The sequence below is a fragment of the Protopterus annectens genome, chromosome 5.part1 (genome assembly GCF_019279795.1).
Source record: "Protopterus annectens isolate FY-2018-M chromosome 5.part1, PAN1.0, whole genome shotgun sequence".
Taxonomy (NCBI): domain Eukaryota; kingdom Metazoa; phylum Chordata; order Ceratodontiformes; family Protopteridae; genus Protopterus; species Protopterus annectens.
The window spans coordinates 604,653,536-604,679,011 of NC_056736.1; the positions used below are offsets into that span (position 1 = coordinate 604,653,536).

The following is a 25,476-nucleotide window of genomic DNA, read 5'->3' on the forward strand; positions in this document are numbered from 1 at the left end:
GAGTTACAAGATTTATTGCATTCAGCTGAACAAGTTAGAAAGCATACTTTGCAATGTGGTTTTGATTCCTTGGAGGCCTCTTGCAGGGCCTCCGTAACTGGATCTGTGATAAGAAGGCATGCTTGGCTCAAGGATAAAAATCTGCCTGATCATGTTAAAGCTAAATTGTTTTATGCTCCTTTACAGCAGGACAGTCTGTTTGGTAATAAGGCAGAAGTTGTTTTGAAAAAGATTTCTTGTAAGTGCAGCCACCCAGGTTCAGTAGGCACTGGCCTGCTTAAGAATTGGTCCTTTCCTGTACTCAACAGTGCCGCTCAGGTCAAACTCACACTCCAAATGCTCCAGGTTTCAGTCACAAGTATCTTACAGGACAAAACAATGGGGTGCCTCTGCCTCCAAATCAGGAAGTAGCAAAGCACCACCCTACGGTTAACAGCCTCAATGACTTTCCTCTGCGATTTCCAAGCACTTATCTTTTGGCAGCCCCTTTGGGGGGGAAACTAGCACTTCATGCACAAAATTGGCATCTAATTACCCAGGACAAGTGGGTCTTAAATATAGTATCCCAGGGGTACAGATTTAATTTCCACACGTTGCCATTTTCGAACTGATGGCCAGATCTGCCACCAAATCAGTGGGCAGAGGCTCAGAAACAAGTCCTGTCCCCCACGGATATGGGGGCTATTCAACCAGTACCAGAAAAGGAAAAAGGACAAGGTTTTTATTCAAGACTTTTCCTGGTACCCAGAAAAGACAAATCATGGTGTCCAATTCTGGATTTATCCATTCAAAATACTTTCCTGGACATTCCAAAATTCAAGATGCTGACTCTACAACAGCTACTGCCTATGCTAGGCAAGAATACCTGGTTGCTAACTCTAGACTTAAAAGAGGCTTACCTGCATATCCCAATCAGGGAAACTTGCAGAAGATACCTCCGCTTCAAAGCAGGCTGTTGGGCATTATCAGTTCTCTGCACTGCCGTTTGGCTTATCTACTTCACCCACGGTCTTCACAAAGTGCCTGGCACCAGTGATTGGCACCCCAGCTTGAATGTAAACCCATACATCACAAGATGGGTTGCAAACTGGCTAAGTGACAGAACCCACAGGGTCAGAGTTGCTGGAGCCATGTCAGACTCAAAGCCTGTCACAAGTGGTGTCCCACAGGGCTCAGTCCTGGGTCCACTCTTGTTCGGCATCTACTTTTCTGAAGTACAAGCAAACACAGGAGGGTTATGGCTGACAAAGTTTGCAGATGACTGCAAACTGGGCGCCATAGTCGAAAACACATCTGACACAGATATCCTCCAGAAGGGCCTCACAGAAATGGATAACTGGTGCCAGAGCCATGGCCTGAAGTTAAACGCCAAAATATGCATAGTCATACCCTTCGGAAAAACAAGGTTACCCCTAGCTACCATATAGATGGCAATCCACTGAGCACAGAAAAAGTCATCAGGGATCTGGGGACCCAGGTTGACAGTAGCCTATCGTTTGACACTCATGTTGCTAAAGTAGTTAGGAAAACCTTCTATATCGCCCACCTGATCATGAAGGGATTCACATCTAGATCAAGGGAGGTCATCGTCCCCTGTACTCATCACTCATTAGACCTATGATTGAGTACAATGCCCGTTCGAATGTATCTGACCAGACACCTGCTGCAGCTTGAAAGGCCCCAAAAGTTCCTCACCAAAAGGATAAAGGGTCTCAAAAATATGTCTTATGCTGCCCGACTGAAAGAACTCAAGCTCTATTCAGTCTCATACCGCTTGCTCAGAGGTGACCTGTGCCTGACATATAAGGCCATGTCAAACCCAGATTTGATGAATATGCTTCACCTCAAAAAAATCTAGATCCCTCAGAACCACAAGGGCGGAGACTTAAACCTTGACACGGTTATAAATAGAACATGCTGGAGGGACAGATTCATCACCCAGAGACTCCCTATGCTGTGGAACAAAATCCCGGTACATGTGAGGCAGAGCACCTCTCTGGCCTTGTTCAAGAGGAATCTTGACCAATGGATGGGAGATTGCAGATATACCCCAGGGATTACTTCAGTGTCACTGCTTGACAGAGGCACAGCAAAATGATAGGCATAGTTTTTATTCAAACTAAAGGGGTGGCGAAAGCCACATAACTATGGGCTAGGCTTATAAATGCCCTTGGGCAGATAGCCTAGTATGAACCTATGATTGCATTTTGCAGACAAAGAAACATTCAAATTTATCCTTATCTGGACGATTGTCTAATTCAGGTAGAAGACAAGGACACTCTTCTACAACATCTGGCATTTGTAAAAAGGCTTCTAACATGCCTGGGGCACACCATAAGCGAAAAGAAATCACAACTGGTACCCTTTCAAATAATTACATTCCTGGGTGCAAGCTTGAATACAACTGCCCAGATGGCTTACCTCACCCCAGACAAACAAATTCAATTGATAACATACTTCAAACAAGTGACCACAAAAACCCAGCTATCTGCCAGACAAATTCTGCAGGCTTTGGGGTTCATGGCATTCTGCATTCTACTAATTCCATATGCAAGACTGCATATGAGGAAACTTCAATGGTACCTAAAAAGCTTATGGAGTCAACATTGTCACAGCCTGGAAACAATGATTCCTCTCATTCTTTGCCTGCAACAGGAGTTCCTTTGGTGGGTAGAAGCCTGTCACCAAAACAAGGGACTGTCCTTCATTCTACCCCCCTGCCACCCAAACCCTGACTACAGATGCATCTGACTATGCTTGGGGGGGCCCATCTTTCAGGGAGATGCATTCAGGGAGAATGGATCCCAAATCAAATGCACCTACATATCAACCAGAAAGAAATGCTGGCTGTACAGAATGCTCTGACAGCTTTCAAGGACTTCCTTCATCCAGGACAATTATTGATAAAGACGGACAAAACCACAGTTATGTGGTACATAAACAAGCAGGGGGTACCCACTCCTACTCCCTTTGCAGACTAGCCATGGCCTTGTGGAACACAGCCTTGACTTACCAGATACATCTACAAGCTCAATTCCTGCCAGGAAAGCAAAATACTCTGGCAGACGACCTAAGCAGAAATCTTATGGACCCACACGAATGGGAACTGGATCCGCAAATCTTCAGTATGTTGACACAAAAATGGGGGAGCCCAGACATAGATCTTTTTGCCTCTCCCAAAACTACCAGTTAGACAAATTCTGCACAAGAATTTATCACAAAAAAGCTTGGAAAGTGGATGCTGTATCCTTCAGCTGGAAAAACCTATCAGTCTATGCCTTTCCTCCTCTGCCTCTGTTCTCCAAGGTTTTACTAAAAGTCGGACAGGAAAAACCAAAAATGATTCTGATTGCTCCGGACTGGCCTCGCCAACACTGTTACCCTCTTCTAAGGAATATGTCACACCTTCCTCCATGGTACTTGCCTCAGACACCTCATCTATTGTCTCAGCAGGACTATCAAATTCTGCACACTCGGCTCCAAACTCTGAATCTTGCAGCATGGCTAATCAACTAATTTCACCAATCACATCTCTCAGTAAACCTGTGATGGATGTCATTTTGGAGGGTAGAAGGCCTAGTACTAGAAAATCTTATGCTGACAAATGGAAGAGATTCTGTGCCTGGAACCAAGCACAAGGAATAAACACAGCAATGCTCAGTATTCCTCAGATTTTGCAATATTTAACTGCGATGCTTCACAGGGGCCTATCTATTTTCTTCTATAAAAATCCATGCCTCTGCCATCTCGGCTCATTACAACACAGAGCCTCCTCTCTTTTGTCATCCCCTGCTAAAGCAGTACCTCAGAGAGGCCTAAAATTTGAGACCTCCCAGGAGAGCACCGACTCCTGCATGGGACCTCAATTTTGTGCTGGAAAAACTCACCCTACGTCCTTTTGAACCAGCTGCTACTGCAGACATAACATTTCTTTCTTGGAAGACTGCCTTTCTTTTAGCAGTCACTTCAGCTAGAAGGATTTCAGAACTACAGGCTCTCATGGCAGTGAAGCCTTTCATTATCTCTTATCCGGGCAGGGTGGCCCTCAGGACCAATCCTTCTTTTATGCCTAAGGTGGTATCCAGTGTGGCTCTTAACCAGACCATTCATCTGCCAACCTTTTTCCCAAATCTGCAGAACCAAGGGGGAGCGGATTCTGCATTCATTGGATGTACACAGACAACTAAGATTCTACTTAAACAAGACAAAATCTCTAAGAAAGTCTGAGCACCTACTTGTGGCATTTGCTGCAGGGGCAGAGGCTATATCAAAGCAGACTTATTTCAAAATGGATAAGCCATTGTATTCGTTTATGCTACTTGCACCACAGTAAACCTTTCCCCAAGGGGATCAGATCCCATTCCACCAGGGCTGCATCTACTTCAGCAGCGTTTCTCAGAGGGGTTCCTACCAGAGACATTCTAGAAGCTGCTACTTGGAGCTCAGTATATACGTTCACAAAACATTACCATTTACCTCTCTTTTCTAAATCCTGGGCAGACTTTGCAACTGCTGTCCTGCAGGGCCTTATCGCTGCTCCTAATGCTGTATAATTCCACCCTCCCATTCATAGCTTTGGGATTCTACCCAAATGTAATGACTGCAACAGTGAAACCATATATATATATATATATATATATAATGTGTGTGTGTGCACATATTTTTGCTCCCTATTTGGGGGGCACCTGACATCTGGAGCAAGAAAAACTGACTGAAATGGTGTCTGCTGCATGTTTTATACCCCTGATGACCTGACGTCATGGAAGAGGAGACAGCAACCGATGCAGGACCCAAGAATTTGTTATTCAGCCGACTGAGGGCAACCTGCCAGCAGATTACCCTAATGTAATGACTGCAACAGTGAATACACTCGAACGTCTAAATTTATGGTAAGTGTGCACAACTGCACTTTATTGATAGTACCTGGATCAGTAGATGGAAACTGCATCTTCAGCAGGATGTTACGTGTGAACGTTTTTAAGTCCAGTGTAGTCTCTGCCATATTTGTTTGTTCAGACGGAATAAAGGTGATTCCTTTTTCAAGGACCCAACACCTCATGAGTGGAAAATTCCCTTATTAGAGATGTTCCAAATTAATGTGGACTCGTATTTCTCCACATCTTCTTTATGGTTTGGTTCACTCCCATCTCTGACGTGAATTTCCTGTTCTGGATCCCTTGGCTCCTCAAGCTGCTTCAGCCAGACAGGTGTGTACCTAAGAAGACTGAATGCTGTAATTAAAGCAAAAGGTGCTTCAACAAAATATTAGTTTAAGGGCATGCATACGTATGCAACCAGCTTATTGTACATTTTTTATTTTTTATATTTTTCCCCTAACAGATTTGTTTTTTAATTGAATTGTACAGATTATAGGTCACATTAAAGGTGGGAAAAGTTTTGAAATGATTTTTTGTGGTCTTTTTTTTTTTTTTTTTTTTTATATCACAAAAACCTGGCATGTTAACAGGGGTGTGTCCACTTTTTATATTCACTGCATACCACTAGTATATACTTTAGCCCATAATAATGGGCAGTCAGTTTAGCAGGGGTTTTTTGTAGTACAGAATAACTGCTAATACGTAGCTGGTCATCACCCCCACTGAAACAGGACAAACTATTTGCTTTGCTTTCATTTTCAGACTACTACTCCATCTTTTTCCTTTACTACAGTATCTTGCTGCTGTTTCTCTAAATGCTTAACCACACATGTAAATTTCTGCTTAGTTTTCCTGGGCTTTGTCTACTGCTACTTGTAGTTGTCCTTTTTCCTCTTTCAGCGTCTGTTTTGTACTGTTCAACTAATAGTTATCTCTGGAAACCTTATTGTTGCCATAGCCAAAGGTTGCTGATTGTTTTTCTCAACACTGTTACCTTGCTGATTGAGTGATTGGGCCCCAGTACATTCACCCTGTCTTTGCTTGGGCTCACTGTGCTCCCCTACCACCAATTCCCACCCACCCAGTATACTCTAAAATATCTCGACTCCACGCCTACATTTCCAACCTATCTCTGCATCAAAACAATCAGAACATAGCCCAGTCACAGTTGCCATACAGTTAGCATTTCTGACTTGTTTAAATTGCTATACCCAACTTGTCCTTTTAGAATTTATGCTGCTGTAACTAGAACTAATCTTGCCCAGTAACATTCTACTGTACTAATATCTTATGTAAAATCTAACTTGCATATTGATAAAAATGTCTCTTACTCAAGCCCTATTAGTGTGCCACTCAGCATATTAGCAGTCTCTACCAACTATCATTCCTCCCAAGTAAACGTAATTAATAATCCTACAAACGTATAATCACTACTACAACATTTACCAAATCTGTCAATCACCACAGCACCCACACTGTACAAGCAAACCTCCTTAGATTTTTTTCAGTTACAGGTATCTTAAATTTAAGTATGTTACCATGCAAAATCCAGTAAAATGAAAACACAAATCTATTTGACTTCTTACTACTTAAAATTTCTTCCTAAAATATCAGTGGAAGCATTCATTCAAACCTTGGCCCCACACAACATCAATAACCCCACACTAACATCACAGTATTAAATAAACCATACTTTTTCCTCCTGTTTTCCCATTTCCAGCCTTTTCTTCCTAAATGTCAATCTTGGAAATATGTGCAATAAAATCCAATACATACATGCTCGTATTGCCACATATTCCCCAGACATAATCATAGCTACAGAACTGCAACTGAAAAAGGCATAAATGACAATGTAATTACCCCACCTGGTTTCAGTATGATTAGGCTTGACAGAGAAAAAAAGTGCCAGCATTGTTTACTTGACTTTGTCAAGCATGTGACTCTTACTATGTTGACAGAACGAATAGGATGTTGAAAGACAGGATTTTGGAGCATGTAGAGGATATCAGGAATAAGAGGATGGCTAATGCTTTAGCAAAACATTTTGGAATGTGGTGCTGACCATCGTTTCAGATTTGCTATCCTTGAAATGTTAACTGAGAACCTTACAGGGTGGTGATATTGCGAACAGGGCAGAGTGCAGAAGCTACATTGAATTATTAAACTGTGAGCCAATGTTAAACCTGGTTTAAAATTACACACTTCAAGGCCGGTGCTTCATAAGTGTGGCCTACTTCATTGAGCTGAGTGATTCAGCAATTTTATTTTTGAATGACCAGCAGATCTCACTATTGATGTCATATTTAAATTATGTATCTGCAATGTGTTTTTACTGTTTGGTTTTTAGACGTCTGTGTGATTGGTGCAGCTCTCTTGATAAGGGCTGTAGTCTGTTGTCTTCCATCAAGGTCTGAGGAAACTGTGTTCTGCGAAAGCTCTTACCTTTTTGTTATTAAATTTTTTGTTTTATTTCTAGTTTAGTTTTGTTTTTATTACACTGCTTTTTGCTGCTTGTTGCTGTAGTGGTCAAAATCTGCTTCTTGGATTACACTTTGCTGTGGATTTGTTCGACTTTTGCCTGCAGGTGTACCTGTTTCTCTTTAGGAAAAAAAGCGGGCAGGTGGCATTGCCATCATCCGCAAGAATTTCCTAAATATAACTGCATATGTCCAAGAGATACCACAGTTTAATAATGCAGAACTCCTCATATCACATCTCACAATCAGTAATAGGAAAATGCTTTAAAAGCTATGTGTATCCCACCAGGTAAAAACATTACCACTGTGAAACATATCCTAAATTCAATATCACACCATATACAACATGAGACAACAATACTAGGAGACCTAAATAATAGACTGGCAGATTATTAGTAGCAATACCCCATCTGATTTCAGAAACCTGTGCAGCTTTACGCAGTTAATTGCATCAGTTACTAGAGTCTGCAAAAGTACTGGTAGGCACTCAACCTTAGACTGGATTCTTACTAATAGACAAAGCAAATTTAGGGTAGCTAGTAGCTTTCCTGACAGCATAAGTGACTTGTCAACCTACGTACGCTCTTAGAAGTTACAATATCCATGATAAATGCACAATTTACAACCAAGTTCGTAACTCAAAAAACTTTGACAAACCCATTCTTATCAAATCCTTAAGAGAATATAACTAGAAAATACTAATATCTGTGCCCTTAGACTTTGCTGTTGTGCACTTCAATGAGATATTCCTAAAAATTCTCAATAACCTTGCCCCAGTATATACAAAAATAGTCAAATCCAGTCCTGCACCATGGCTTACTAAGGAAACTAAGAAATTGATGGTACAGTGTGACCTGGCCTGGAAAGAGTGGCTCAGAAATAGAAGACAAAATAAATTTCAACTTTCCAGGCAACTAATGGATAGGACAAAATACCAAGTAAAACATGACAAGCAAGCATATTGTAACATCCTCCAAAATAAACATTAAAACAATCCAAAACATTTTGGACATCCATAAACAAGGTTTTACATCCAGGCCAAATTAACATCCAACAATAATACTGATTCGATTCCCTCACAGTTTAACAACTATTTTATAAAGGCCATATTGTTCCTAATAAACATTAATACTTCTATTATCCTGTCAGTGCCAGCAGAATCTGTTAAATATTCTCACCTATTTGACTTCAGCCCAGTGCCCACCTCCACCATTAAAAAAAAACTCCTGCATAAGCTGATACCAACCACCCTAATTGCTGATAAACTCCTCTCAGACAAAAATGGCAGCAGATGCAATTGGTTTTCCAGTCTCTATATTGATAAATAAAGCTATAGCTGAAAAAATGTGTTCTTTCCATCTGGAAAAAAATCCATTATTACCTTTACACAAAGGTAGCACAGCTACAGAATTTAATAACTACCATGTACAGAGTTTATTAACTACAGGCCCATTGCAATCCCCTCTCACCTATCAAAAATACTTGAAATGTATTCATGCGTAACTTCTGTATCACCTATATTCAAATAATCTGCTCTGAGAAACACAGCCTGGTTTCAGACCCCATCACAGCATAACCACCGCCGCCCTCCTACACTTCACTAACACTATAAGCCAGCATAGGAACAATGGTAACCTAGTGTCAGCTGTGTTCCTAGACCTAACCAAAGCTTTCAACAGTGTATCACACCAACATGTACTAGCTGAAATCGCTTCTATAGCTCTCTCTGTCTCTGTATCCTCCCTTAAATGGCTCCTTAAGTATCTATCTGAAAGGCAACAAGCAGTCAGATGGCAACAGGACCTTTCTTCCAGTTACCATAGGTGGCCCTCAGGGCTCTATTCTTGGACCCCTTCTTTTTAATGTTTTTATAAACAAGCTTCACACTGCCATACACCAAGCAGTTATAGGACAATATGCAGATGATTTGACTTTAATATGTACAGCCCCCACAATATCCAGACCACAAGAAATCACCCAGATTTCTTTCTCTTCAATAAAAACCTGACGGAAAAATTCAAACCTCCTCTTTAATCTAATTTAAACAAAACTAATGTTACCTACCCCAAAACATTCTTCTTCTTTCGGCTGCTCCTGTTAGGGGTCGCCACAGCGGATCATCTATTTCCATTTCTTCCTGTTCTCTGCATCTTGCTCTGTCACACCCAACCACCTGCATGTCCTCTCTCACCACATCCATAAGTCTTATCTTAGGCCTTCCTCTTTTCCTGTTACCTGGCATCTTCATCCTTAGCATCTTTTTCCCAATATAGTCTGCATCCCTCCTCAGCACATGTCCAAACCAACATAATCTTGCCTCTCTGGCTTTGTCTCCAAACCTTCCAATCTGGGTTGACCCTCTAATATACTTATTCCTAATCCTGTCCACCCTTGTCACGCCCAGTGCAAATCTTAACATCTTTAACTCACTTACTCAGTTTACCTCAATGTTTTTACTATGTACCTCAATGACTGTCTACTGAACTAAAACTGTTAACTTCTAACCTATTGTGTATTAAAATCAATTGTATGTTCTATATTTTGTTCTCTCATGTACTGCATTCTATTGTAATGTGGAGCTTTTCTCCCCGGGCCTCCACTGAAAATGGACCCGTGTCCAGTCGGACTTTACCGGTAAACAAATGTAAATAAATAAAATAAATTTAACTCTGCCACGTCCAGCTTTAACTCCTGCCTTTTTGTCAATGCCACTGTCTCCAACCCATGTAACATAGCTGGTCTCACTACCCTCTTGTAGACCTTCCCTTTCACTCTTACTGGTACTCGTCTGTCACAAATCACTCCTGACACTCTTCTCCACCCACTCCATCCTGCCTGCACTCTCTCCTTCACCTCTCTTCCACACTCACCATTACTCTGAACTGTTAATCCCAAGTATTTAAACTCATCCACCTTCGCCACCTCTTCTCCTTGCATCCTCACCATTCCTCTATCCTCCCTCTCATTCACACACATATATTCTGTCTTAGTCCTGCTGACCTTCATTCCTCTTCTTGCTAGAGCATATCTCCACCTCTCCAGGGTCATCTCCACCTATTCCTTACTCTCACTACAGATCACAATGTCATCTGCCAACATCATAGTCCATGGGGACTCCTGTCTGATGTCGTCTGTCAACCTATCACCATTGCAAATAAGAAAGGGCTCAGAGCTGATCCTTGATGTAATCCCACCTCCACCTTAAACACATCCGTCACTCCCACTGCAGACCTCACTGCTGTCACACTACCCTCGTGCATATCCTGTACCACTCTTACATGCTTCTCTGACACTCCCGACTTCACCATACAATACCACAACTCCTCTCGAGGCACCCTGTCATATGCTTTCTCTAAGTCCACAAAGACACAATGCAACTCCGTCTGACCTTCTCTATACTTCTCCATCAACACTCTTCAGAGAAAACATCGCATCTGTAGTGTTCTTTCCTGGCATGAAACCATACTGCTGATCATTAATCATCACCTCCCTTCTTAACCTAGCTTCCACTACTCTTTCCCATAACTTCATGCTGTGACTGATCAATTTAATCCTTCTTTAGTTACTACAGCTCTGAACATCACCCTTATTCTTAAAAATCGGTACCAAAACACTTTTTCTCCATTCATCAGGCATCCTCTCACTTTCCAAGATTTCATTAAACAATCTAGTTAAAAACTCCACTGCCATTTCACCTAAACACCTCCATGCTTCCACAGGAATGTCATCTGGACCAACAGCCTTTCCATTCTTCATCCTCTTCATAGCTTTCCTTACTTCCTCGTTGCTAATCCACTGCACTTTCTGATTCACTATACCCGCATCATCCAACCTTCTTGCCCTCTCATTCTCTTAATTCATCAGCCCCTCAAAGTACTCTTTCCATCTTCTCAACACACTCTCCTCGCTTGTGAGTACGTTTCCCTCATTATCCTTTATCACTCTTATCTGCTGCACATCTTTACTAGCTCGGTCCCTCTATCTAGCTAATCGGTACAGGTCCTTTTCTCCCTCCTTAGTGTCCACCCTTTCATATGCCTTATCCTTAGCCTTCACCACCTCTCTCTTTGCCACGCACCTCTCATCTCCTTATACTCCTGTCTACTTTCTTCATCTCTCTGACAATCCCTCTTCTTCTTTGCCAACATTATTTTCATCAAAAACTATCTTTCTTGGCTACATCTAAATTACTAAATTACTGTGTATTATTATAGATGACGGTCTTAAATTAGATCAACATGTTTGTCAAACAAGTAAAAAGACCCATCAGAAACTTGGCTTCCTTTCAGGGCAAAACAGTAGCTTACAGACCCAGCAAGAAAAACATAACCTCATCCTATTGACTTCCAACTTTCGTATATGCCTCACCTATCCTTACAAATCTGTACTAAAATCCAAACTAGTCTCCTGTTATAACAAAGCAGCTAAATTTGCTACCAAAACTACACACCAGGCGCACCAGTGCCAAGCCTTAAAGCAGCTAAACTGGCTAGAGCTTAACTACACAACATACTCTCAGCTTGTTATGGCATACAAACTGATGTATTTTCCTGAACAATGCCTTCATTAAAACATATATTATTGCTGTACAGCCCCACAGGGAACCTCCAGTCTGGTGATAAATTTGTACTAAGCACTACTAAGGAAAATAATTAATCGGGGGAGCTTACTATGTTCGTGTTACTTCTCCAGGCAACTGGACCACCATCCCTTTACAAGTATTAATGAGTGATAAATTTCTAAACTATAAAATTCAGCTCAAACAATGCCTTACCCAGTCTTGGTCATGTTCATCACCAGGTTGAGACCTCTAGTGAAAGTACAGACTTCTTTTTTCTTTGCACAAACGTTTTGCCCTCCTCTACTTGAATCATTACACCCCTAACAACTTTCCCTTTTGCATTTGAAATAATGCATATCTTTTCACCTCCCCTTTAAACAATACTTCTCATTTTGCTCTTTTTCTAATTGTCCCATCCACTGCTGTACTCTTCTCATGCATCTCCTGTATACCCAAGTTATAAACCTTGTAGATAACACCAGTTTGGCAGCCTAAATAGAAACAATCTTGTACCATGCTCGCTGTCTTAGACTTTTACCTCTATCCTCCTATATAATACTAATATCTTTCATCTCCTACATTATTTTATGACTTCATTATATCTCTCAAACTCTTTGCAAACCTATACAGTACTAAAATCTCCCTTCCTAGAAAATGTTAGAAGTAATTTCAGTACGTATCTTAAACTCCTTGCAAATATTTCTTTACTGAAATGAAAGAACACTTAACTTCTTTATAATAATGTTTCCCTTCTGCAGTAACTATCCATTTACTTCTGCAAGATTTTACAGCTGGAACAACTGTATAGAATTATAATTTGTTGGTGTTAATATTTTACTGCATATACCTGTCTTGTAATTGTTTTTGTTGTTTCATGAGAAATGTAACTGTTTTTCTGAGAGCTGTTTGAAATTCACTTGTTAATATAAATGGGCTGTGGTGGAGCTTTTCTTCCCCAGGCCTCCGCTGAAAATGGGATCTGCCCAGTTGGACTTTCCAGTTCAACCATGACAGATATTTTGTTTTTTTGTTGCTTTTCTGTGGCTTGATTGGTGATGAGCTTATTTTAAGTTATATGGTGATGTACAGCCTTTCAGTGCCTGGAGTGCTGATTAATGTCTAAGAATGGAACTTGCTGTGGAGCTGTACTGTATCTTGCTAGTAATGTTGCATTGCTATACATCGTTGCAGTTTAACTAGCCTAGTATGCCACCAACTTTTATGTATTACGTTGCTTTTTGATGTAAGGCATTGTCTTTATCTGTCACCAGAGTATGGGGTGGAAAGTGACAGGGTAACACACATGCTGTAGCACAAGACCATGGGGGTGGAGGCCCAATATATTACTACTTGAAGCTGTTGCTCCAAAAGAAATGAGTTAGAGCCCCTTCTTGCATCCTGGATGTGCTTTCTCTTTTCGTGCATAGTGATTGTCAACTCTGACAGCATGTTAGAACTTGCAGGGATGGACGTGTGCAGCTTTTAGAAAATTCTGAGCTAGTTGTCTGTCGGCAGTAGTGATAACACACACAGATTCATAGGTAGATACTAGGTAATCAGTCTGCAGATTGTTGTAAGTCTAGCCAACAATCAGAAGTCAGAATCCAATCTTGTATCTGTAAGATGAAGACCTTAACCATTACACCAACTCCTACTGGAATGACAGTGCATGGTGCCATACATCTACTGTTAGTGAATTCTCCACCCAAATGTTCATTACCTTTTATTGTGCCAGCTCATTTGTGATTCATGAAATACTTTGCTAGATGTTATCACTTCAGCTAATAGTAGTATTTCTCTTTCAGCCTTTGCACAAGAGTCTGGATCCATCCAATCTGGAACAGCTCATTATTCCGCTGGTATCTATTGGCCATATAGCCTTACTTGCACCTGACCAGTTTGCTTCCCCTTTGAAGTCCTTAGTAGCCAATTTCATTGTGAAAGATTTGCTGATGAACGATCGGGTAAGTGTAGTATTTTTTTATGTAATTTTATGTACTGTAGTAGGTGGCATTGTGCTGCATGAAACATTTTACGTGGAGTAGATGGAGATTAGGAGGACTCCCTTAATGGATGTTGTTTGCTGCATTTCTTTGAACATATGGGTTGTTTACATCACAATATCAACTTGATTGGCCATTATTATAAATCTTCCCCACCTTGGGGTGCAAAATTCAGGCAGACTTCGTGAAAGCCTAACTTTCCCTCCAAAAGGTGGAAAACTTGACAGAGCACCTACTTCTAGTCCTTCAGTCAACAGAACTGACAGCAAGACAGTACCTCAGGTTCCTGGGCTACATGGCAGCAACTATCCCCATGTTACCATTAGCAAGACTTCATATGAGAAAGTTACAGTGGTACCTTTGGTCAGTCTGGACCCAGCACTCCCACTCATTGGAGTACAGTGTTCCCCTCCTCCCATGCCTCAACTAGAAATCCAGTGGTGGTTGACACAAGTGACTTTCAATCCACGTGTTCCCCTCCAACCCACCCCTACCCACACAGATCATACATACAGATGCCTCAGTCTTGGGCTCGGGAGCAACTCTGGGCCATCAAAAAGTGCAGGGTCTGTGGCCAGAGCCACACAAACAAGATCACATCAGTGTTTGGGAGATGAGAGCAATTCTCCTGGCCCTTAGAGTTTTCCTGCCCTATCTACAGCAAGGTCCACTAAAGATTTTCATAGACAATACCACAGTTCTGTGGTATCTCAATAAACAGGGAGGGGCCAAGTCTTTCTTACTTTGTAGACTAGCTCTCCCAGTATGGAAACTGGCCACCTCACAGGGAGTGACCCATCAGGCAGTCTACATTCCCCCTCTACAGAGCTCACAGGCAGACTATCTCAGCAGAACCATCACAAACCACAAATGGATGCTTCATAGGGATGTCTTCCTGGATCTGGTCCACTGGTGGGGTACACTTCATATAGACCTGTTTGCCTCCTCCATCAAAAATCAACTTTTTGGATTCTGCACCAGGGTACTACATCCTCAGGCACTGGCAACAGATGCCTTCTCAAGCTCTTGGAAGGGGAAGTTTCTCTGTGCACCCCCCCCCTTCCCACTCATCCAGAAGGTCCTGCTGAAAATCCAGCAGGATTGACCAAAAGTCTTGTTGGTGACTCCCTACTGGCCAAGACAGCACTGGTTCCCCATACCTGTACAACTATCCAAGGGCAATCACTGCAAGTTACCCCTTAAAGTGGACCTTCTCACTCAGCACAAGGGATCCCAAATACACCCACAGTGGCAGTTAGTGCACCTCGCCCTGTGGTTGATAGGATTCTGATTCCCTTCAGACACCTTTACAAAGAGGCCATGCTCACTGTCCTGCAGGAGGCCCGGAAACAAAATACAAGAAAATCTTACCTTTCATAGTGAAAGAGATTCTCTTTGTGTCACAAAAGACAATTGGACCCGCTTGCAAGCGAGACTCCTCTAGTTCTGTCTTAACTGTGTGAGCTACTGCAGACAGGATTGGCCTACTGTTCCATAAAAGCCCACTTGCTTGCAATCTCAGCATACCTTCCTCTGTTCCCCATCTAGTGTCCAGACTCCCATCTAAGCTTTTTCTCACAGGGGGTCCTTCACCTGAGGCCCCCCATGAAACCGTCTTCCCCTCCATGGGACCTTAACTATGATTTGGAAAACCGCACGATTCCTCCATTTGAGCCAGCAGACAAAGTTTCCCTATAATACTGTACATGGAAAACTGTACTACTGGTGGCCTTGACCTCAGCCAGAAGAGTATCAGAGCTACAAGCCCTCATGGCTATTCCACCTTTCCTAGTTTTCCCCAATGACTGGGTTACTCTTAGAACTAATTCTTCCTTCATGCCCAAGGTGGTGAATGACCTGTCCCTGAATCAAGCCATCAACCTACCTACCTTCTTCCCTAACCCACAGGGGGACAGTGAGAGAGTACTTCAGTCCCTGGATGTTTACAGTCAATTTAGGTTCTAGCTGTATAAAACCAAGCCCATCAGACAGACTGACCAACTCTTTGTCTCCTTCCACCTCAGAGCCCTAAGGAAGACAGTAAGCAAACAAACTATCTCTACCTAGATTTCCAAAGTCCTCCCCTGCTGCTACAAATACCATGGGAAATCCATGCTAGGTACTGTTGAAGCACACTCCACCACGGCTATGGACTCCTCAAGAGCCTTCTTCAGGGGTCTGGATACCCCTACCATTCTTGAAGTGGCTATGTGGTCGTCATTGCACGCCTTCACCAAACATTACATTTCCAGAGCCAAGGTGGGTTTTGCTAGGGCTATCCTTCACTGATTCCTGGAGACCACCTCTAGACCACCACCCCTCCTTCAAAGTGAGCTTTGGCATTTACCCATATGTTTAATACTGCAACATGGGAATGGAAGGACATAGAAAAGTTGTGTAAAATCTTACCATAACCATAGATGTCCTTCTCTTCCATGTTGAAAGGAGCATGGCATTGCCCTTCCTAGGGCTAGTTCCGACTGGGGCTTACAGTTCTGAGGGCTGACGTGTGCAAACATCACTTTTATGGCCCACATTCCCTGAGCCACGTCTGACATCCCACGCACCATGCAGCGACTGAAAACTTTTGTATACTGGCCGGACGTTCGTGAAGCAAGAGGAGTAAAACCCATATGTTGAATTGTGCAAAGTGGAAGAGTAGGACTTATATGGTTATGGTAAGATTTTGCACAACTTTTCTTTATAAGGGACAGCCCTCCTCCCACGTCCTTTCCACTGCTGCTGATTAACATTAAGTATTTAAATATTTGATTATATGTTATTATGGCCCAAACCAAGCTTAGACTTGGATATTGTGCTGCATCTCATTATTGCACTTGAGGAACTTTCTTTTTGTTTTGAATACTCTACAAGTTATGCATTTGTTTAATCTCATTTAACTAGTGTAATGTTGGCTTTTTCATCCACCTCAACAGATTGGAATATCGGATTTGTGTGGATCCGAGACCAAGCAGCTAGACATTAGATTCCAAGGATTAATCTCTTCCCCTCCCATAATGCGGTGGTGCCCTAACAGCCCTTAGATCTTGTTTGCTGCACTAGTGGGCAGATGCATATTCCAGGGTTCAGCTTTTGGGTTCAGATAAGTTCAGACTTCTTCTCAATGTCATAACCTTCAAGTCTTATGACTTAAATTCTTTATTGCCTAGATTTCCTCAGTCTTTCCCTTCCCCCTCTCTCAAACCCCACCGTAGGAGAAGTCGACTGCTTTCCTCTTGTTCTTATGTTGCTTGTTTTGTAATTGTTAGTAGGGCGTTTTATCCTTATGTAACCACAAATATGATAGTTTTTTTGTGAGCCCTTTCTTTAGGTATTAGCTACTTTTGGACCTGTTATTCCATTATTTCTGGATTCCCTCCTTTTTTAGTGTAGATTTAAGGTAACAGACAAGGATTTGGGCTTCAGCAAGTTCGTGATCCATGGCCATAAAAATCCTGCCACAGAATAACCACAAAGTGTGTGTATTGCTTGGGGTCTGCTCATTTGGATGAATCGTGAAATTTTTTTCTTTGTTTGGGCTTCAAGCAGTTTTGGACCATTGGTCCAATGTTGTATCGAAAGGCTTCCTCCCTCCCTAAGCAGGTGACTCTGACACTTCTGTTGCACAATTCCCCATTTCAAAGTTGTCCAATGAGTCTAACAAGAATAAACCAACAAAAAGAGAAGGGCAGAAATTCCTCTAAGGACAGATCAGGGAGTCTAGGAAAAACATCCATGGACTCCTCAGTATATGAAGGTCCTGCTCCTTAGGACCCTCTGCTTCAACACCATTTCTTTGGCTGTGGTGTTGGCGCAGGCTGTGTTTCAACAGCAAGCTGCTGCTTGCCTACAAGATCCACTGTTTTCACCAGAGCCAGCTCTTCTTCAGATCTGATCCCCAGTCTTCCTCCAAGAAATGTTTGGGCACTGATCCTCTTTACCACCTTTGTCGGCTTCTTTTAGGTCAGTGAGGTCTTCGAAGAGTCTGACTGAGGTTGATGTTGATTGGATGTTGAGGCCCTTCTTGATGACCCAGTGCCAGCTGGTGCTAATTCTCGCTCCCAGTTTCAGGGGTGGCAGGATCTGGCCCAACTACTCCCATCATTGTTTCTTATACTCCTATCCACACTTCTGATCAGGCAATTTTGGATAAGAGTATATCCCTTGTGGTCCTCTTGCCAGAGTCGAAAACCTGAGTATTGTGGACTCCAGCAATTTTCTTGATCAGCTCAACTTTTGCCTGCATCAGATCTAGTTGGGTCCTGGAGCTTCTGTTTGGGCTCTGGGATCAAGGTTGAATCTGAGGTTGTCGAAACCTTCCGTGCCTCTTGGGGCCTCTGCCCTTAACAACTCAGTGGCAACTTTTGCCACAGATCCTCTCTAGGTTGCATGTTTTGAAGAGCTTCTGTCAGGTCCTTGGACCTGAGGAGATCCTCTTTGACCTGCTTCAGCAACTGAGGCCTTTGAAAATATCCTGTCACACTTGTGGGTTAGGTGGGGGGTAATCTGTATCTTTTCGGATTTACCTGCAGCTTCATGTGCTTCTGTTCCTCATTGTTATCTGTCTGTGGGACAGCCAGTACTGATTAACGTCAGGCAAACCCAGGTTCAGGCTTCCCACGACAACTTCTGACTCCCCCCGGTTACTTCCTCTTTGGAGGAACATAGGAAGCACAAATGTAAATGGTGGCATCCTTCACAGAAGACTCTGACCGTGATGAGGGGGGGGAAGGGTCCCCCAGATCTCCTCTGGAAGACGTCTCCTTTGGAGAGCTCTTGGAATTGCTTAGGTAGAGAGGAGGTTGGTCCACTGACGACCTTTCCAAGGAGGAGTCTGTATTTCTTGAGTCTTCTGGTGCAGGCCCATTTGCGTGTCACTTTAAAAGGAGCCTGACATAGTGTAACCAATCCCTTGTAAGCCAGATAAGATTTTTGTCTGTCTTCTGGTCGCAGGGCACACTGCAGTAAGGGGCCTTTAGTGGATTCTGTTGTAGTGGAGGCTGCCACTTAGATAGTTCTCTGAGGTGTGTGCTTCAGTTCTTCTCCTAAACAGGGAATCTAGAGTTCTGTAGAAATTTTGGAAGCATTTGATGCTTCACTGACCTGTGACTTCTGAGCTCTGAACTACATGGCTAACTTATCTAGACTGTAGAAGGATTTTACAATGGAGTTGTTGAAATCTCTATTAAGTGCCATGACGGTAGAGTCCTGTCGAGCATTGGAATCACAGTTGGTCACCATACAGACCATTACCGACGTGTCCATATGCTTATTGTCAAATGCAGTGAATGGCTTGGTAGCAAATACCATCCTTATCATTTGCCACCATCCCAGGATGCATCAGTGGGATTTTGCAGAAAGCTTTAAGATGTCCTTCCTGAATGCCCCATTTGATGTGTCCTTGACCAAGGTCAAAGATAACTCTAACCAGGAGTGAACAGGGGGACAAATCCTTGTCTGCTGTTAGTCTGTTTTTCCACACCTTTGAGGTCTTTTTCATGTGTCTAGAAGAATGGGAAATGTTTGTGGTTCTGAAAGGCCAGAGAACTTTGCCCAGAAAACTTTGAATATGTGGCCTCTTGGGACAGATAAAGGGACCTTTAGTAGTCGTCACTTTACAAGCCGACACAAGACTGAAGAATCAAGTATGTTCTTCGTGTTTCACTGTTGCAGTCATCACTTGTGGGTTACCCTGCTGGTTAGCCTTCAGCCGATCTGAATACCATAGTAAAGGATTTCCCCTCCTACGTCGGCTGCAGGTCACCTGAGACTGATGTCACGTCGTTAGGACTATAAAGAGAGGCAGCCGATGGTATTACATCAGTCTTTCTTGCTGTGGAGCCCAAAGCAGAAGCAATTTGCGAGTGCGTCGGTCGGCCATTGCCAGAGTGAGGGAGAAAACTACTAAAGCTAAGTGCCTAGTTGGGGATTCTTTTCTTGCACTTAAACCGATGTCGAGAAAGTAAATAACTTATCTCCACTGTGGAAAACAAATACCACACCAAAACTTTCATAATCTGTGTGTAACTTGTTTAGGCCCAGACCATGACATCCCTGGGTGTCGGTTCTGTGCCTTATTTAATGCTAGTACCATCCGTAGAAGAGCTGATTTTGTAGCCAGACATTTCAGGGAGAGTAGTTAATGACGTCCATCGGTCAGTCTACCATGGAACTTCCTAAAAAGAGAAAAGGAGAGAGACCACAGAAGGTTAGGCCTGCAGACTATTCAAACTTGAAGTCAGCCAGCCTACCATCCACTAGCACAGCGGAACTCAGTGAGGTGCATACACAGGCCCTGACAATAGCTGTAGAGCCATCGCAGGCCTTTACTGAGACCCTTTTGGAGTCTGGTATGCCGCCGGATCCGACTTCTCCTTCCGAATTGTTAGTCACCAGCCACACGGTTGGGTCCGGAGCTGCTTTGGAGGCACCGGCTTCAGAGGAGGCTTTTCGGATGACCGACGCCAAACAAAGACCTGCCACACCACCAGCCAAATCCATTTCTAAGCCCATTGAATGACTGAAGCCTAAGAACAAGGCTACTCCTAGGAAAACCCCCGGCTCGGTGCTAAGTCAACAACTCCCTACCACTCAACCTGCTCAAGTCACAGCAGTTACTTAGCATGGCTGAGGATTTAATCTCTCTCATCAGGGGAAGCCAGTCTGCTCCAGCTACCCCAGCCAAAAGAAAAAGGGACCTTTCTCCAGAAGTGCTCTCGGAGCCAGAGTCTGAGGACTCTGACTTTCTGGATTCAGACACTGAGCAACAGCCCCTGGCAGCCTTTGAAGATTCAGATGCTGAGGAATCCATTCCTTCTGCCCCCCCCCACCCCCCCCCGAGGACCTCTCATTTGGGGAGACCTTGAACTCTCTTAGAGAGCATTTCCATTTGGAGGCTCAGGACTACCCCCAATCAAAGAAGAGACTGATAGAGTTCCTGGACCTTGCCACAACACAAACCCTTAGCCATTCCTCCCATTCTGGATGTGGTGGAGGATGTCTTCCTGGAGTCTGGTCTCACCCCTGATGCACTGCCCCCTGCTCCCAGAATGCCTGATAGATATTACATGGTGCCAGATACCCATATGTATTTGTTCAAGAACCCTACAGCTGACCCAGAGGTCATTACTCAGGGACCCAAGGGGGCTAGAACCAGTTACTCTAAAAATCTAATACCTTCTGACAAGGAAATCAGAGCCTTGGACTTATGGGGTAAAAAGGTCTACACTCAGCTACCCTAGCTATTAGAGCTCTCATTTGCCGATTTCATATGTTTAAATATCAACAGAACACGCTGGAATTATTGAAGCAGAAAATTTCCACCTTACCAGACAGTACTACTGCCAGAGAGCTAGGAGATCTGATTCACTTCAGCTCTCAGGTGGCCAAGCATTCCCTGCATTGCGGATTTGATGCTTTGGAAACCTCTAGCAGGGCTGAAGTTTCTGGATCAGTTATTAGAAGGCATGCATGGTTGAGAGAGCAACCTTTGCCTGACCGGGTTAAATCAAAACTTCTGGACGCCCCCTTGGATAGGGAACAGTTGTTTGGCCTAAGGCAGAGGAAGTAATTAAGAAATGGAAGACAAGGCCAAGTCTATGCAGATGGTCAAAGACTTCCTGCAGGTACAACCACCCAGATTCAGCAGGAACTTTCTTACCAAACACTGGTCCTTTCCTGCCCACGCAAAAGATGTGCAAAATAAAGGATGCAGAGATAGGACCTCCAGGCAACAGCAGCTAAGCCAGCAGAGGCCCAAACAGTGCTGTGCCTAGACAACGGAGTTCTAAGTCCACTCCCTACCCTAAAGACTCGCAATGACTCCCCTCTACCCATAGGCTAGGAGGAAGGCTTTCCTCTTTCTTAAGCAAGTTGCAAGCCATCAACAGATCAGTGGGTCCTAAACATCATTTCCCAAGGGTACAGATTCTCTCATAGAGAACCCCAGATTTTCAGGGTTTACAGACATACCAACAAATCAGAGGACAGAGGCCATCAGCCGGATTCAAAAACTCTGTCCTCAATGAGCAGTGGAGACAGTGCCAGAAGATCAAGCGGGAAAAAGTTTTTACTCAAGGTTGCTCCTAGTATCCAAAAAAGAGGGCACCTGGTGCCCAAGTCTAGACCTATCCACACTAAATCTGTCCCTCCTAGTGCCAAAATTCAAAATGCTAACCCTTCAAAATCTGTCAATGTTGGCACCAAATGCTTGGCTAGTGACCCTAGATCTAAAAGATGCCTCCCTCCATATCCCCCCATAAGGGAGTCCTGCAGGAGTTTCCTGCATTTCAGAGCAGGCTCAGAACACTTTCAGTTCTCTGTTCTGCCCTTTGACTTATCTACTACTCTAGGAGTAATTGATAAGATTCATAGATTAGTACTAAGCTAACTGCCCTTGCGAGCCATTTTAAGCTTAGCCAATTATCCCTTGTGAGACTCAAACCCTGCACCTTGTGTTTGTAAGGCAAACACCTTAACCATTAGGCCACCCTCCCAACCTTATAAGCCAAAAAGCAGAGCACTTTCTGTTCCCTGCTCTGCCCTTTGGCTTATCTACTGCTCCCAGAGTGTTCACCAAGTGCCTGGCCCCTGTCATTGCCTTTTGCAGACGGCAAAACATGCAGATCTACCCCTATCTGGATGACTGTCTCATCTAGGCGGACACTAAGGAGAAACTCTTACAGGATCATCTCACCTTTGTCCAAACTCTCCTAACCTTTCTGGGATTTACTATCAACAGGGAAAAATCCCAATTTCAACCCCCCTGACAGATTACCTTCTTAGGAGCTCTCCTGGACACATCTCCCCAAGGAGCTTTCCTCTCTCCAGAGAAGCAGAGCTTTCTCCCTCAATACTTTTCTCATCTATCTCACAGAACATACCTCGCAGCAAAGAAATCCCTGCAAGCACTCTGGTACATGGCATCCTGTTGGTGCCTTTGGCCAGGCTCCACATGAGAAAACTACAGTGGTACCTCAGAAACCTATAGTGCCAGCATTCACAATCTCTGGCACACCAGCTGTCTCTGATCCCTTGCTTAAGGAAGGAACTCTTGTGGTGGGTGGAAATCTGTACCCTGAACAGGGGTCTACTCTTTATCACCCTTCCACAAGGCCAGACATCACCAACGATGCCTCAGTCACAGCCTGGGAGGCTCACCTAGGAAACGTGCACTCAGGGCACCTAAGATCAAGATCATCTAACCCTCCATATCAACCGGAAGGAAATGCTGGAGGTTCACAGGGCTGTTATAGCTTTTAAGGTCCACCTCAAGCCTGGAGTACTCTTGATCAAAACAGACAACACCACGGTCATGTGGTAAGTCAACAAACAGGGGGTAACACACTCTTACCCCCTTTGTCGACTAGCTGTGCTTATCAGGTAGACAGCCTCAGTGATGGCACTACATCTGATAGCCCAGTACATTCCAGGGGAACACTGCATTCTGGAAGACCACCTCAGCAGAAGTGCCCTGAACCCCCGCAAGTGGCAGCTGCACAAGGAGACCTTCCTGTCTTTGCAACAAGAGAAAACAGACAGCTGACCTGATTTTGCTCCAGGGAGTTCCACCCATGAGCTTGGAAGGTGGACATTCTCTCCCTTCACTGGGGCAACCTGTTTGTGTATGCCTTCCCTCCCTTGCCACTGATTCCCAAGGTCCTTCTAAAGATCAGGGCAGAAGGTCCAAGGGCTATCCTCATCACCCCAAACTGGCCCAGGCAGCTCTGGTTACCCCTTACTGCTCAGCCTGACCAGGGAACTGCCCCTCAGCCTGCCTCTCACAGAAAAACTGCTAACCCAAGAAAAAGGGTAAATACTGCATCCACATCTTCAAACACTCAGCCTGTCCGCATGGCTTGTACCCCAGAGTCGGTTATCAGACCACCTTTGAGCAGGCAGGTTCTGGATATCGTTAAGGAGGTCCAGCACCAGAAATTCCTTTCCTGCAAAATGGAAAAGATTTACTGCCTCGTGCCACAGTAAGGGTCAAAGCAGCACCCATGACACTCTCTCTTTGGTGCAGAAGAGATCATCATACTCTTCTATCAAAATTCATGCCTCAGCCATCTCTGCTCACTCCCTTACAGAGCTGCCTTTGTTTTCCCATCCCCTGTTAAAGCAGTTCCTTAGAGGTGTGTCACACATCAGACCACCGACTCCAGCATGGGACCTGAACCTTGTCCTAGAAAAACTGACTTTACTTCCCTTTGAACCAGCTGCCTTAGCAGAATTAAAGCACCCTTCTTGGAAAACTGCCTTCCTGTTAGCATAACCTCAGCTAGGAGAGTTTCCGAGCTTCAGGCCCTCATGGTCACTGAACCTTTCATTATTTTCCATGCAGACAGGGTGTCTCTTAGAATCAACCCCTCCTTTATGCCTAAGATGTAGTATCTAATGTGGCCCCTTAATCAAGCTGTCCATCTCTCTGCCTTCTTTCCAAACCCACAAAATAGGGGAGAAAGGATTCCCCATACATTAGATGTGCACAGACAACTTAGATACTATCTGGATAGGACCAAGTATTTCAGAAAGTCTGACCAGCTGCTGGTCAGCTTTGCCCCAGGGGCAGAGGGGAACCGATATAAAAAAAAGACAATTTCTAAATGGATATGAAACAGCATCCATTTCTGCTACTCTTTTCATGGAAAGATACCTCCCAAATCAGTCAGAACCCTTTCTACTAGGGCAGCATCTACTTCCACCCCTTTCCTTATGGGCGTTCCAGTCAAGGATATTTTAGATGCTGCCACCTGAACATCAGTTCACACCTTCACAAAACACTACCAGCTAGCTACTTTCTCCAAATCCAGAGTAGGCTTTGCATCGGCAGTCCTGCAGGACATTGTGGCTTCCACTTAAAGCAGTGCCAGCCTAGTTTATGCCTCCTTCCCTTCCTTCCACCCTACTTTTCAGCTTTGGGAATTTCCCACAAGTGATGACTGCAACAGTGAAACATGAAGAACACAGTAGAGTTGTGTATACTTACCATAAACGTAGATGTTAGAGTGTATTCACTGTTCCAGTCCTGTTTCCCTCCCTCCTTCCCCCTGTTTATTTCCATTGTAGCTTATGGCCTTCCCCAGTTTGACCTTCTTCAGGCCTTCTTGGCAGAGCTGCTGCAGGTTGGGGGCAAGAAAAACTGATGTAATGGCATCAGCTACCTCTCTTTATAGCCCTGACGTCAGTCTCAGGTGACCTGCAGCCGACACATGAGGGCAATCCTTTACTGTGGTATTCAGGCTGGCCGAGGGCTACTCAACAGGGATAAACCCACAAGTGATGACTGCAACAGTGAATACACTTGAACATCTACATTTATGGTAAGTGTACACAACTGTACTGCTTAGAGTTCCTTTAACAGACAAACCCTTCCATCGATTCTGAAGGACTGCCCAATTGTCCTGCTCTGGAAGCAGTCTAGGTATTCTTATCTCTCCACCCTCATGTGGGGTTGGACATCACCTGCAGCATTTTCAGCATCCACTGCAGGCCCCTTACTCTGATATTTGATGTTGAGAATGATAGCCAGGGGCTATTTTATCCTTTTATGCATATTC

General features: G+C 43.8%; 1 protein-coding gene across 2 annotated transcripts in view; it reads left to right on the forward strand.

Annotated features, from left to right (window-relative positions):
* PDS5B (PDS5 cohesin associated factor B) overlaps positions 1-25,476 on the forward strand; it is a 3,703,643-nt gene that overhangs the window by 2,152,949 nt on the left and 1,525,218 nt on the right. For both annotated transcript variants that reach the window (XM_044073218.1, XM_044073219.1), the window contains exon 21: positions 13,721-13,879. In XM_044073218.1, the coding sequence (XP_043929153.1) occupies positions 13,721-13,879 (159 nt within the window). The remainder of the gene's footprint in view (positions 1-13,720; positions 13,880-25,476) is intronic.